General features: G+C 34.1%; 1 protein-coding gene across 4 annotated transcripts in view; it reads left to right on the plus strand.

The window, feature by feature from the left end:
- Positions 1-15,792, plus strand: part of LOC120626328 — a 150,222-nt gene that overhangs the window by 98,416 nt on the left and 36,014 nt on the right. For all 4 annotated transcript variants that reach the window (XM_039893813.1, XM_039893815.1, XM_039893816.1 and 1 more), the window contains exons 2-3: positions 13,308-13,559; positions 15,071-15,231. In XM_039893813.1, the coding sequence (XP_039749747.1) occupies positions 13,308-13,559; positions 15,071-15,231 (413 nt within the window). The remainder of the gene's footprint in view (positions 1-13,307; positions 13,560-15,070; positions 15,232-15,792) is intronic.

Raw genomic sequence — 15,792 nt, forward strand, 5'->3', positions numbered from 1 at the left:
TATTGGAGGTCCCAGCTTCGATTCTTGGCCAGGGCAATCAGGGAATTTGATCATTTCGAAATTTTATCCGGGCCGGTCTGGTGGAAGGTTTCAGTAGTGGTTAGTTACCACCCTACAGACAACCGACAAAGACGTGCTGCCAAGAGACTAAGCGCTCCGGTAAGATGCTGCGTAGAAATCAAATTAGAGTTTGATATAAAAGCCCCATAAGCCCTGTATTTGTCTAACGTTTGAACAATTTGCAGAGAAGCAACATTTAAACATGTAAATTTTGTTGGCATGTGTATAAAGCCTTAAAATATTATCACAATGAAGTTTACTGGATATTACTTCGAAATAGATCTCGAGACGACAATATTCGCGGCGGTAGGTAGGTACTTTGGTCTACTATTGCCAACATATTATTGCTTTTATGTTTATGGAATATCGTTTTATTGGTACTTATTCGAATAAGATCATTATTTAAAACCGAATAGCAAGTATTTTATTATACCATAGTAAGTTTACATAAATATTAACGGTATCATATTATTTGTAACTGCCTCGTTAGTCTAGTGGTTGGCATGTTCGACTATAGATTACGAGGTCCTGGGTTTGGTTCCCGGGTCGGAACAATAATTGTCAGGGTTCTTCTGTTATTAAATTTTCATTGGACGCCGGCCCGGAGTTTGAAAATTCGCTTTGTCTACCCCCTTGCCTGAGAGCACGTAAAGCCTTATGGTTCTGGTTGGGCGCATTGGAACGGCGCGCTGGTAATATGCTTTTGAATCCTCTCCATGAGAGAGAAAGCCTATGTCCAGCAGTGGGATGTTAAAAGGCTAATGAAATAAGCTTAAATGATGAAGGACAACATCGTGAGAAAACTTGCATACCTGAGAATTCTCCAGAAAGTTCTCAAAGGCATGTGATGTTTACCAATCCCTACTTAGTAGCCTAAACTTTTGCTTATTCTGAGAAGAGACCCGTTAATATTAATGATGATGTTATGAATTACTTACATAGCTACATTTTAAACTACTGACGTCAAATATATCCGCAAACTTAGCTAAAGAACGGCGATAAAAGCGAACAATAAATTGACCATCATGACGGTAAGGGCTCTGTCCGCTGCTGAATTTAAATTGTATATTTAGACCACATACACGCCTAGAGCATAGAAACGGGAACATTTCGCGACGCTTTGCCAACGACAGCAATGTTACCAAAACAAAAGACAAAAGTTTCGCCATCGACATAAAATTTGAATTTCAACTCGAAAACGGATGAAATCTTTGTAAGCTGAAATGGATTTTATTAATAAAGATATGTATAGTTCTAATCTGATATAATAAAGTTACTACCATTGCTTAAAGCAGTATTATTTTAAAATAACAGTTAATGTAGGTTAATGTAGCTTACCTTGACGTTCTAAAAATAAGGATTACAATTTTGAAATAAAAAGTCAATAATATTTAAATAATAATACTCTTTTTTTTTTTTTTTTTATAAATATATAAAGTTATAATAATACTCTAAGTGATGGAAAGTAGGTACTCGTGGTTGAACCGTATATTATCCGTTCATTAATTATTATTCAATCTTTTTTCAGATCACAAAATCAAACGACATGGTCAAAAATATAAATCTTACTTTAACAAGCGACCAGCAAAGTAAAAAACAAAGTGAAGTTTCTGTCATGTAAATTGTTATATTTCGGCAAATTGGTTGCATAATATATCGCATTTCTACTAGTAAATAAATTTATTATAATAAAATATTATAATAAATTAAAAATAAATTATAATAAATTAATTTATTATAAAACGGCATCTAGCTACTTTACTATGAGCTGACCTATTCAAAATAATTGCTATATGACTAAGTTTGGCTTGTAATTACCTAATCGAAAACTACGTATGAAATTTTTCGAGTCTAGTACGCTAATTGTGACCCAATGTTTCAACCCCCCGAATCAAGTAGCATGTTACTATAATAGTATACCTACTTTAATGTAGATTAAAAATCATATCGGACTAGTAACTACTTCCTACAATTAATTTTAACCTACAAATCAGCGAACCATTTGAAGTGTTCAGTAAGAAAATCTTTATCTCTGCAAAATGCAAAATTTAAGGTTAGAGTTAAGTTGCAAACTTCACCTATCCGTAATGCCGATTGAAAAACGTTAAAACAATAAATAGTCGATGCCGATCCGAGTTCCCAAACGTCTCCATAGAACTTTAGTCGCTTTTAAATGGGCATAAATTGTAAAACTTCGTAATTATTTTCGTTTTCATCTCTTCCTTGGCAATTTACTCCGTTTTCCCAGTTTCATTATAACAAGTTTAATTGAAGACCGCGTCCGGTACATAAATTTAAACTTTTAGCTTGCATTTTCATCCACTTAAGTTAGTTGGCTGTCACTAAACGTAACTAAAAGTATAATATTTTCTAGTTCGCTTATCTGTATGTAATATTACCTACTGTATTAAAAAAGCTGGACCTATGTTGAAAATGCTTTTTATATTAAATAGCTAATGATTAGGCATAAAGAGTGCCAGAAATATAACAGTAACAAATTCATAATAAAGTGCAATCATATTCTACTCTTACGTGATATGACAGCATGCATTTATTTTTTATTATCATTTTTTATTTTACTGCATGTTGTTAAACAAAAAGCGTCTTTATTAAAGGGAAACGTTTTAGTTTACCAGTAATTTATATTGAGCGAATCCACGGGCATTAGCTATAGTACCGTCATTAAATGATAGACATACCAGGGAAAATATATTTAACAAATTTTGTTAGTACATTCATATGGTCGGAATTTTGCAGGAAGGCATGGATAGAAAGCACTTTATATTCACTTTTAGGGTTAACGATTATTATGCATGAGGCAGTACGAAGAAGAGCTTTCATAGACACAAAATTTGTAACAAAATTACACTCAAGAAATTTACCTTGAAAATTCACGGCTCATGTTGCTGACAATATAAATGTTAATGAGTAGGGACTTTGCAGGTGACGTCAATGTATTTGGCCTTAAATGTCGTAATCCCTTTGAGTAATTCAGTGAAGCAAAACAATTGGATTGGTAGGTAGTAAAGTGTTTGTATTCTCATAGATAATTTTCAAATACATACTAATATTATAAATCTTTGGTTTGGTTTAAAAAATGTATTCATATTAAACCTATCAACAGCTAATTTGCGTTGTGCTCCACGTATTATTGCCTAATTTATGCTTTGAAGATGCCAAATGGGCACTGTATTCCTAAAATCCGCACCACTAGATTATTAAGTCTACGACTCTATCGTCACATTGTCGGGCAATAAGACGAGATAATGGGTAGACATCTAGCCCACAACATGTAAGCCCGCTACCGGAGAACAGTCAGTGGCTAACTTATAGTAGAATTAATAAAATTTGAAGAATGTCTTGAATATTTTCACGATTATAAAAAAAACTTTTAAATATACGTAGGAGTCAGTGGCGTGCACTCCATACAAGCATTTAGTATCCCTTAAGCTTTAGCTAAACTCATAAAATTGGAATAGACTCTTCCAATTAGCTCTTGTCATGTACCTGCTACTCTTACTACCACCTGTTAGAATAAGCAGCTATTAAAAAAAACCATGACTTACCGACCGTACGTAAGTACGTAGGTCATGGCTTTTTTACATCAACACTGATTGACTACAATACTACTATTACTATAATACACTATACTCAGTGGCGTGCATAGAAGGTATGCACAGGGTATGCAGATAATATAAAATGAATAAAATTTCCAGTACGAGTTATAAATACTTAAGGGTAGGCTTTTTATAACTCTTACAATGCCTATCCTTAAGTTTTATACAACTTGTACTGGAGATATTCTTTTTTTTATATCATCTGCATACCCTGTGCATACCCTCTATGCACGCCACTGAGTCTATACTGTATAGTGTAGTATAATACTATTTTGTATAGTCTATACATTACTATTTTCTGTTATAAGCAAACAATTACAATCTTAAAGTGAATGGTAAGTCTTATTTCAAATATATATTACCAGGAACACCATAATGCTGATTTCACTAATTAATATTTAAATTATACCTTCTTAAAAAGGGAAATAATATAATTTTATGAATTCCTCAATAAAAGTACCGCTAAGTCTCTTGAGGTGATAACGATGCTGCATTCTTATTGACGTGAGTCATAATGAGACCTTACTGGATGTGAAAGCTGCTTCAAGTTATTGACATAGTTTATGATTATTTTTATGACAGTAGGTACATCATATTACGTGAACCGGGTAGTAAGTATATATATGAGCTAAAATAATAGATGTATCTTTTATTACACTTGCATACCTATAATGAATTATGGAAAAAATTGCCATGTATTGTTCTCAAATAGATTGGAAGATACAAATAGATTGGAAGATACAAATATTATGGCAACGTACTTGAAAGTTAATTTTAAACCATTCTGGTATGAGTGGCGGCCCGTAGACAACGTAAGCATTACCCATTTGATAGTTTGTTAAATTAAGTAACAAAAATAACATATAAAACCACTAGAATACATGGTTTATGTATCTCTCACCTCTACAATTCTTGCATGAAGCAGATTCTCGAATGCATATCTACGAAAACGTACCTTAGCTGCACTAGTGCCTTTTTCGAAACAGAACTACCAACTTTAATTACAAACTGCAAAGTCGGTAGTAACATCTCGATAATATTATCGGTGCTATCATCTTAATAAAAATCATAAAATCACAAGACATATACTTACCGTCGTAAATAACATACCTACATACCTCCATACGGGTTGTAAATAAGAACCTCGACCTTTTTGGTTTTGACTATAAAGGATTCTTTATTGAGATGATGCCTAAAGATTTGTTTAATTTTGTCTCCAAAAACAAGCAGTAAATTTCGCAGTATTGCACTTTAAGATAAAATCACACAATTAAGTTCGTGTGGCGATGCGTGGGCTTAAAGAATTGCGTGTGTAAATTATTCATGACATATGAGGGACAAGAAGGGACATGTCCTTAATTTACTTCTTTTGTTAAAATGAAGGGAAGCTCTAAATCTTCTTTTTATATTATTACAGAAGCAAATTTTACTTTTAGTTTAACCCCGAAATTGGAAGGTTGTACAAAATACCTTTATTTCCTCAGTTTGAGAAGCATCTTACCCGTGTTATAATGTAAACAATATATTGGTTAGGTTAGTGTATAATACAGAAAAATAGTAGTTTTCAGAACAGTACAGTAAAGCTAAATAAAATGAGTTTATAGCTAATACTTATCACGTTGTAGCTCGTCGTTCATCGTTCATCGGTCGTTCCATTGACGTAATGTAAGGCACGTTTATTCAACAGTCGAAGCAATACTGCTTCATTTTGCGAACTCTATTCAGAGATCACGAAGCTTAAATAGCACTGCACGTCGTCAGCTACTAACAAAACAGAAAAGCTATGAATAAAATAGTGAATAAGTTTGAAATTAGAAAAAGAAGTGCATTTGTGTAAATGACCCCTAAAGCATCTTATCGTCTCTTCTATATATATTATACTTAAACATATTAACAGATAGTAAAATAGTATCTGCAAGTTTTAATCAAGTTATAGATGTTGCATGTGATGAATTCAATGCATCACTTGATCTAGAAATCAAGTTAAATATATGTTTACCCCGAACATGTCAGCGTATAGTAATATACTTATTACTCTTAGATAGCCTTTTCGTAACTACGCTTAGAGTCAGGAGTGTATGATTTCATTTTAATAAACAAGACATCAATCAAAGTTTTTCAAGTAAATAATCTAAGCACGAATTTAATGTAAAATTAAGTTTATTTTTCTCATTTGAGTAAGCTAAAAATCTCATTTAGGACACTATGTTTTGTCTTTGCACGAAAAATTTAACCTAAAAGTTCTGTGGGTCTATGGAAACTGTTCATAATACGAAAATACTGAAGTACAAAGAGTACATTGACGATTCATAAGCCGCACACTGCAACAAAAGCAATAAGATCGAACGATTAAATCGGAGTCGCAGTAGAATTGGTCCTATAAAGAGATCGCAAATCACAAATAACCCAGGCGACGAACAAAACAAGAAACGGTAGCACAATAAGACAATGTTCCGCGTGCCGGGCAGAGGCAACGTCCAAAAGGATTTATGAGCGGTTTCACCTGCCCCCTTATTTCGCAATGTCTAACTCGGATTCATTCATGTAATGTCTTTGATTCATGTTTACTATTCTTACGTTTGAATATGAAATTAATATTTTAATCACATATTACATAAAACTTATTCCATGCTTATTGCTGGAAGATTCACTCGGTACATGTCAGTTTATTAATACTAACTATATACTTTTTCGAGAAAGAGGTGAACCGCCGAATCCAACTCGGATGGGCAGCGTTCGGGAAACTTCGTGACATCTTCTCGTCCAAAATCCCGCAGTGCCCGAAGTCTTCAAACAGTGCGTGTTGCCAGTGATGACTTACGGAACTGAGACATAGCCGCTAACTATGGGCCTCATAAGATGGCTCAGACTCACTCAGCGGGCGATGGAGAGAGCTATGCTAGGAGTATCTCGATCAAATCAGAAATCAGGAGATCCGTAGAAGAACTAGAGTTTCCGACATAGCTCAGCGAGTCACGAAGCTGAAATGGCAATGGGCAGGGCACATAGCTCGGAGAACCCATGGACGTTGGGGTCTTAAGGAGCTGGAATGGCGACCCCGCATCGGTAAACGCAGCGTAGGTCGGCCCCCAACGAGGTGGACAGATGACATCAGGCGAGTAGTTGGGAGCCGCTGGAGGCAAGCGGCCCAGGACCGTGTATTGTGAAACTCCCTACAAAAGACCTATTTCCAGCAGTGGACGTCGATTGGTTGACATGATGATGATGAGGATGATGAACTATATACTTTGGATCACCTTAATTACGAGCGGAGACAAAAGAAGATGAATATAAGAAGTAGCTTTATGTAAACAGTTTATCTGGAAAAGTATGCTTATTGCTGTCGCCAAACAGCAGTGCTGTGTTGCGGTCTGAAAGGCTTAGTTGCCGGTGTTATTACAGGCACATGAGGCTCATTACCTACGCTTCAGATTGATGGACACAAGGTGGCACTTTTCAGGAAGAACCCTCGCATACCCTGCGAGTATTGCTCTGTTAAGGACCATGTCTGTGATAGACGATGAGTTTTCACTTAGGCCATCTTAAGTCCAGCAATTATTGCTATAATTGATGGACGTTATAGTTTTTTTTACAAATTAAAACATTAGCGCTAAGCAAAAAAAAATTTTGTTTTTTTTTTAATATGAGTATAGATTACTTTTTGCAACATAAAAGACACCTTGGCGTTAATTCTAATCCAGAAAAGGTTATGTTATCAGAAATCGAGAGATATTATTTAAATATTAAGTATTATCTATATTAAAATGTAGTGAAAATAACCGAAATGAATGCAAGTAATCTGAAGTAATGGCGCCATTTATCCCCATATAGAAATTCACAACCTAAATACCAAAAGCATTTAATAATTGATCAAATCTTTCGAGAAGTTCATTGACGCAATAGTAGGTAATCAAATATTTTGCTTTAACTATGTGCAAAATGTGCCGTGAAAGTTCTGTTTAACTGATACCAATTTTTACAATATGATATCATTAAACAAATACTTTTAATGAGATGTAATGAGATATATTGTTGCACTAAACTCGATTTAAAATTATTAAGATTTTTGTTTCAAAGAAACTTCGTTCCGTTATTTAGAATTTGACGTCCTTTAACCCATTCCGCTATATAACACCTACAGGACATTACAGACAAGCAACTAAAGAGTTATCCAAGAATATATACACATCTACGACTTGCAAATTCATTCGTCTGTTAAAGCTTAAAAACGTGACTGTGTTTAAAAAAAAAAAAAATCGTGATAAGTATAAACAACATTTATAGGAAATCGTGCATGAAAGTGTTTTTTAACAAGTATTATTTAAAAGCTCAGGATTAAGAAAACAATTAATTTCAAACAAAGAACTGCATTTGTACGTTTTACAATCTAACATAAATAACGTAATCCTAAAAGATCAGACAAGCCGTTAATCCGAAAAGAGCTTCATTGGGGAGATAGCGTTAATGAATTTCTTTCATTGAGTATTCACAAAGCAACGGCAGCCCGCTTAGATGTGAATCGGCCGCGAATCCTACAGAAAAAAAAATAAACACCGGTCGCATCAAACTGCGCAGAGTAAGTGTGAAGCGAGGCCCCGCGAGCACTTTCTCATGCAAAAGTCGAACGGTTACTTGAATTCTTAGCTGAACCACTTGTCGGTTTTACGAGCGTAGAGCGATTTAATCCACTTAAAACGCGAAGCACAAACTCGGAGCCGACAAAGCTCTCAGCCGCTCTCATTTAAAAATGGAAATAAACCCTCGGCCATCTTTGACTCGACGCGCGACTGGTTGAATTCTAAGTATGCTTCTCCAGTGGCTAGCAACTGATTCTTTTTGGCTTGACGGATAGCATCCTGTTCATTCACCTACACTACCACAGTACTAAGGCATCTTCATTTAGCTCCAGTGACTGTTTGTGTATTATATTTTTTCACTTTTCTAAAACGCTATCGACTATACAATAGAACATCGCATAATCACAGTCACATTTCATAGTGAAATGATTATTTTTCAAATAATTAATTGATCTATGAAATCGATTTCATATTTTCAGTTGTTGTTCAAGAAATTCGACAACTTTCTTCCCCAGCCATCAACCTCAGAAACCTATTAATGAAAAACAATCAAACCATAACAAGTTTGAAATGCTAATCTTGGTTGGAAAAGTTTTTATCTGAAAGCGATTAATTAAATTAGCGCATTTTTTTTTTCTTATTTAGAGTTAGCACTAAAAAAAAAGGCTAAAGAATTTGTTCTTTATTATTTTTTTTAAACCTTTACCAGGTTTTCTCTGAAACTACTAGTCGGAAAAGAAAAATAGTTTTTGCATGTACTACCTACTTCAAATTCCTGGGCTTTGCAACTACACACAATCTTACTTAGAATTTGCAAAGCAGCGGGCGTTTTGTATTAAAATCAATATTTAAGTACTTATCAGAAGTTGTACACGGACGAAGTCGCGGGGAACTGTTACAAAGGAATCAACTGCATTTTTGATGATGAAGAAACTCTCCCAAAGACAATATCAAATGATTGCTTACTTTAACGGTGAAAAGGAAAACATTTTAAGGAACCCTGTATGCTTGAGGGTTCTATGATACATAGAAATTCTATATTGCATACACAGAAAACTGAAACCAAATTGAACAAAACAAAAGGTTAATAAATATATATGCGGAAAGACGGTCTTTGGGTTCTTCTTCATAACGTTCTCAAAAACAGAAGTGAAGTCTATCAGTCCACATTTGGCTAGCATGGTGGTGTACAGCGTAACACCTTGTCCTTCTGCGAGAATACCCATTCTCTGTAGTTGACCAGTAATGGTTTAATAATGATGATGATGATGATGATATGATTTTAGAAATTATGTAAACTAAGTTTTAGCGCCAAAAAGAAGCGCTCTTTACTTTTGATTTGAGGGTACTTATATTATACGAGAAATGTACATCAATTTCCGATTCAACGTGTACATATCGGAAAGTATTCAAATATTATCTGCCTCGTAAAATGGTAACGAACATGGTAGCCAAATCCAGTAGTGCATCATGATTTATCAACAATTCAATAACGTGGCAGGTTGCAAGTAAAATGAGAGAGTCGCATCACCGTCGAATATACTTGCTATGTTGGGAAAGTGCTTTAAAGTATTTTATATTTTTCGTCCTAAACAAATCTGACAGCTAAATAATTATTGCTTGTACCTTCAAGACTACAGAGATGTTGACTTTAAAACGGACGAAGAACTTTAAAACAAAACTTTTACCATAAATACCTGGAAATACCTTTTTAAATTAGACACCCATGTTATGGGATTTGATTTGTTAATACACTCATATCTCTTAGATTATCTCGAAAAGATGTTGACACTAAATAATCATTGATTTGTTGTATGTAGTAGGTTTAGATTTTGTTTAAATACGGATGATTTAACGCATTCGCGTTATGAGCCTAAAAATATAGATATGAGAGAGGATAGCCACTGCCCAGAGTTATAGGGTTATGACTTGTTATGATGGTAATGATGCGACAATTAGATAAGAACTTAGGTTGGTATACTTAACCCTAATAATACTAATAATGCTTTAATTCGTTTTCTATTTATCTAGCACTAGTACAAACGAAACAGTAACAGACAATGTTTTCTTTCGTTCAGCAGTTCTCAATCTTGAGTGAGATTATAATTTAAGTGCATACCTTCTCAAACCTGAATTCCACAACACAAGTAGCTTGCCTTAAGATGATACTTCTTACTACAGCTGTGTTTGTTCAAGGAAATGGAGAAATCTCGCCAGAGGTCATGTTTTTGATTTGCCGTTCGTAATGAAATACTTTGTTTACTGAGGTTTGTGTTCCGTTTATTTTCTTTTCGTCCGCGGCGCTTACCGATTAAACTTGTTTCGTGTTATTAACTTCGATTTCGCGTGCCAACATCGCTCGTTCAAATATTTTGTGAAGATAAAATCTTACCTTTAGAATTATTCTTCATTAAATTAATCTATTTTTTGTGTTTGTTCGAAAACAAAAGAAGTCTATTTCCATGTATGTATTGCAAATATTTATTAAAATAATATTTTATATATGATTAAGTTTAATTAAAATCGAGCTAAAAACATACTCTCCACGGAAGAAGAGTTTTTTCTCATTCGGTTTAAAATTATCTCGGTAATATCATAATTTTCTTAAATAATTTTGCAAATTTTTTTAAGCTTCCTTCTATAATTTTGACTCTCAGAATTTAATTGTACGGTATTACACTCCTGTGTTTTTTCTCTTTTTTGGGGTTTGGCGGAAATTGCGTGGAAGGAAGCGACCTCGGGTTAAATAGGTCTCCTGGCGTCAGATAATTACGGTTTTGTACTTTTTCAGAGCTGAGGCAATGTAATTAGCAGAATGATACTTTTAATACCAATTAGTGCTTCGATCTTTTTGTTTACTTTATATGAAGGCAGGGGTACAACAAGGACTGTTTCATGAAATCAAAAAAAAAATTATAAAATACCTACAGGGTTTTATCGCAAATATTTGAAAGTTATTGTCATATAATTAATAAAATTATATCGGACTAATACTATTTATTCTTTTATAAATAAAATTCTTAATTATAAAATAATAACAACTTCTTAACTTATGATTAGTGCTCGTCGTATAAAGCGTTAACCCCTGACACAAAAGGAGGACTGAACAGCCAGGCCAATTCTTTGCACTAAAAATTATTTGAAATCTAAAATATTATTTCGAATTTTAACAAATGATTTTATAAAGTCAGTTTTGTGAACAACTTTCTGCTTCTTGTACCATCTGCACACAAACAACTTAATGTTAACAATCTAATCAGGCTAAAAATCTGCTATAAGCTTTTGATTTGTCTACGCGATAAAGGAGGGAAGAGGTTCGGCGGATGTAATTATATCATCGAAATATTCTCTGGTGTTGGATCTGGTGGGCCTACAATAAACTATAACCTAAACCAACCTAAAATAAAAAAAGATAATGAAATCAGAGTAAAAGAACCTGACACTCTCAAGTAGACTGGACTGTAATAATTGACGTCAAAATATCATTACCAACTTGTTGGTATCGGGAGTTTGAAATAGAAATACGTATTACAAACGCGTTTCCCATACCGTATTTTGGTCATTAAATTTGATGCATCTGTAACGATTTATATAGGATCTATTCGATGCGATTTTCATAGGTTACGTACCTATATACTCGTATAAATATATATATATATATATATATATATATCAAAAAATGTATTTCAAATAAAGTCCGTAACTATTGAAATGATTATTATTTGACAGGCTAAACTGGCTAATCTTATCGGTGTGAGAAATTGGGTTATAGAAGATTAAAAATGACTCTATGGATAGTACGGAATTTAATATTATACAAAAATATTATTATTATTTTATTGTATTAGCAAGGTAGGCGCTGGTACATTACTTTTATAACATATAACATTTAAAGTACCTTCTCAAATATAAGTATAAATGAAGATTAGTTTTTGTATTTATTTGTAACTTAAACCAACAATCAGAACGAAATTAATATCTATGTTTTCATTAATCATATTTGAATATTCTTTTGTTTCTAAAGGCGATCTAATTAAATTTTAGAACACTAAAGCTGCTATTATGACTTAAATAAGGCTATAGTTAGATATGTTTCATCGCTTATATCCTTTTTTGCAGATTGTAATTGAGTACTACTTTATTCACGTAGCACATCATTTGTATGTGTCATCAAAAGTTTTCTCAGCACACGCCTAATAAATAATTTTGCACTTATTTTCGCAAAAATGTCGCTACTTTGGGTTACATTATTGCAATGTTCTTAAGGGTAATTTTTAAAGGTCATAAGAAATTATAGTCCATGTAACTTTATTTTTACTTAAATTTATTTGTATTGATCAAAAAATTGGTAAAATATGAACCTATTTATGTATTAGCCTAGGAGCGAGGTCGGTATAAACAAACAAAAATCTTTCCTCTTTATAACATAAGTACGTATATAAATATAGATTTCCAATTATACAGTTATTATGGTTTCCACTGATGCTTTTATCTATCTAGTGCTAACACTTATAAAGTAAACATAATTTGGCAGGTAGCCATCATCCACATATTCACCTAAATGTCGCCCCAGTACGTTATTTAATCGATGAGAAATTTGCATTATTTAGTAAAGTGCAATAACTGCATGTTTAGTACAGTAGATAGAAGGTTCGAGTTGAATGTGAATGTTGTGAGATATCACGTGGTTCTAGGTTCGACTTCGGAAAGGGATCAAAATCCTTAGTCTCATTACAACTACGGAGTAAGGAAATCGTCGCCGACTCCGAAAGTATTGGAAAGCACGATTAGGTCGTTGGTCGGTTATTATTACCAAGAGCTGATAATTATCGTTATAGTCCAACAACTAGTCAGACTATACTTTAATTCCTCTATCTTTTGTGAGAGGAGGCCCAGCGCTGGGACATTCATACACTAAAGATGACGATAATCATGATAGTGTAACCTTTTAAATAATTCCAATAGTAGGTAATTAATTTATAGTTACTATTTTTTAGGACTTAATTTTCTTTCCCCATTTGACGTCAGTTGCTAATAACTATGATTTTTACAGGATGGTGATCGCGGTTACCTAGAAGGCTTGGCGTCACGGTACGCGGATTTGTTTTCAACGCATTATGGCGACGTGTTGGACCACCTCGAGGAATTGAGAAGGCACGAATGGGAAGAGATGTCTCCAAGGATGCGCGTGCTCGGGGGAACAGGAACACCCCAAACTCCTCCATCAGCCAGTCCTGGTTCGCTGGCGTTAAGCAACTTAACCACTTCGCATTCGCAACCTATTTATGTGCCTGGAAAGTATTCGGTAGGTCAATTTTCCTTTTTTTTTATATTTTAATATTTTAGTATTGATAAAGCAGTATCCTCTTAACCAGAACTCCTTACATTTGCTCTACCAAGAGTAAACTGAAGATATCTCCAACGTATGGAAGCCCAGGATAATTGAGCACCAACGATGGTACCAATCCATATGTTGGAACTGGAATACTGCAAAGACTATTAAAGTCAACTTCAAGAATTTTCAAGATGTAACGAACCTATTTTTAATTTATCACATTGAGCTAGCCAAAAGTAACTTGAGTAAACACAAAAAGTTCAAAAGTCTAAACTGTACGTCTATGTGAAAACAGAAAAAGATTACTTATTATAAGAAACCAATCTTATATCATAACCACTACGATTTTAATTGCATTAGGTATATAAAAAGATGCTGAAATGTACTGATTTGAATGTAAATACTATATAAATTATTTTTCTTACTCATTTTTCTGCGAACAACATACTAATAATACTGTTCTTCAAAAAAGGTACGTAACTAATGGCAGTAAACAAGTGTTTTATTAAAATAGGTTTAGGTATTATTAGCTTCGTTTATTTTTATTTATTATTTACAGAATAACTATACATAGTTATATTTATTTTTATTTTCCCTCTTGAGTTAGGTCGTTATCGCGATTATTTCATTTCCAACTGTTCTAACTAGTCTAAAATCCTATATTATATATTTATTATTGTTCAGTATAACTCACCTAAATACCTACTTGAAGCAATTAAATCCAACATACGGTGTTCTGTCAAACTATCAATTAGACTTCGAAATTTATAATATACATACTAAAATATATATTATATTTATTTATAATATATAGTAGGAATACTATCTCAATTGCCTGAGCACTAGCAAAGTAACTTTGTTTTTATCAAGTTATTGATGTGAGCAGTTTCGACCCAGAGGATATCATCTTTGACAAGTCAACGTATTGGTGCAAAATTATTTTAAGCTTTACTGACCAATTATAGATAACAATATTATGATTATGCATTTATAAAGATAATATTTATTTTATAAGTAATATGAATTTCCCACCAAAAATGTTACGGTAAGGATGTCACAAGTCATAAACATCATAATCATATCAACTCATTACCAGCCTACTACAGGGCGAGGGTCTCCTCCCACAATGAGAAGCCGTTAAGGCCGTAGTCCACTCTGCTGGCCCAGTGTGGATCGTTGGACCTAATAAGTATATATAATGTTATTTCCTCTAAACTTCATCGCGGTTTACCATAAAGGGAGATTGGACAATTCGGGGCATTTTTTTTCTATATTTTACACTTTAAAAGCCATATACTCGAACTGACGGTAATGCACGCTTTAGTTTTTATATTTTAATGTCAATTAGATACGATAATAAGAAATTCAGAACGAGCCATAGTTAGGCGTAGCTGGGTTCAGCAAGAAATAAATTGTACCAGTGAACAGTCCAGCACTACTTTTTTCTTATAGAAAAATTAAATAAATTTTACTTTCCCCAGCCATCAAGTTGTCTGAACGACAAGGAAGAAGACGAAATTTACGGATTTGGATACGGTGTGTTCGGGAAGCAGATGTTGCAGCGACAACAGCAGCAAAAACAGCTTCTACTGGCCCAGCCCAATCAGCCGTTGATTCACAACCAACAACACAATTATCAGAGGTAAAGATTAATATTATATATTGTTATAGATTAGTATCCCACTTCTGATGTTTGAAACTAAATGTTGTTTTTCTATGACAAAAATTGACAATATGAGCTAGAAGGGAAAATTGGGGCTGTCTCTCAAAACACAAAAAAAAAATCATTCATATCTTCAAATCACTAAAAGACCACCACCACCACTTCAGAAAAATGTTTCTGATTATTGTGCCTTAGGTATTTCGTTGACTGTCGGAAAGACTGTCTAGCGTTAAACGTCTAAGAGCAAAGCTCAATAGCGTCCAGCGCAAGATGGCCATCAGGGTCGTGCGAGGTTATCGCACAATATCATTTGAGGCAGCTACTGTTCTAGCGCGTTTTCCACCTCTGGATATACTTGCAGCTATGGACGCAAGAGTGTATGCTGAGACCCGAACTATATGCGCCAGTGATAGGGAAGGACTACAGCCTGAAGGTCTGAGGAAACGAGCGCACCGACAAGCTTTAATAGAATGGCGGCTGCGACTAGAAGAAGAAAGAAACGCACGTCAACGTGCTGTCGGTGCAATTCTTCCAAATCTT

The sequence above is a fragment of the Pararge aegeria genome, chromosome 9 (assembly GCF_905163445.1).
Source record: "Pararge aegeria chromosome 9, ilParAegt1.1, whole genome shotgun sequence".
NCBI classification, from domain to species: domain Eukaryota; kingdom Metazoa; phylum Arthropoda; class Insecta; order Lepidoptera; family Nymphalidae; genus Pararge; species Pararge aegeria.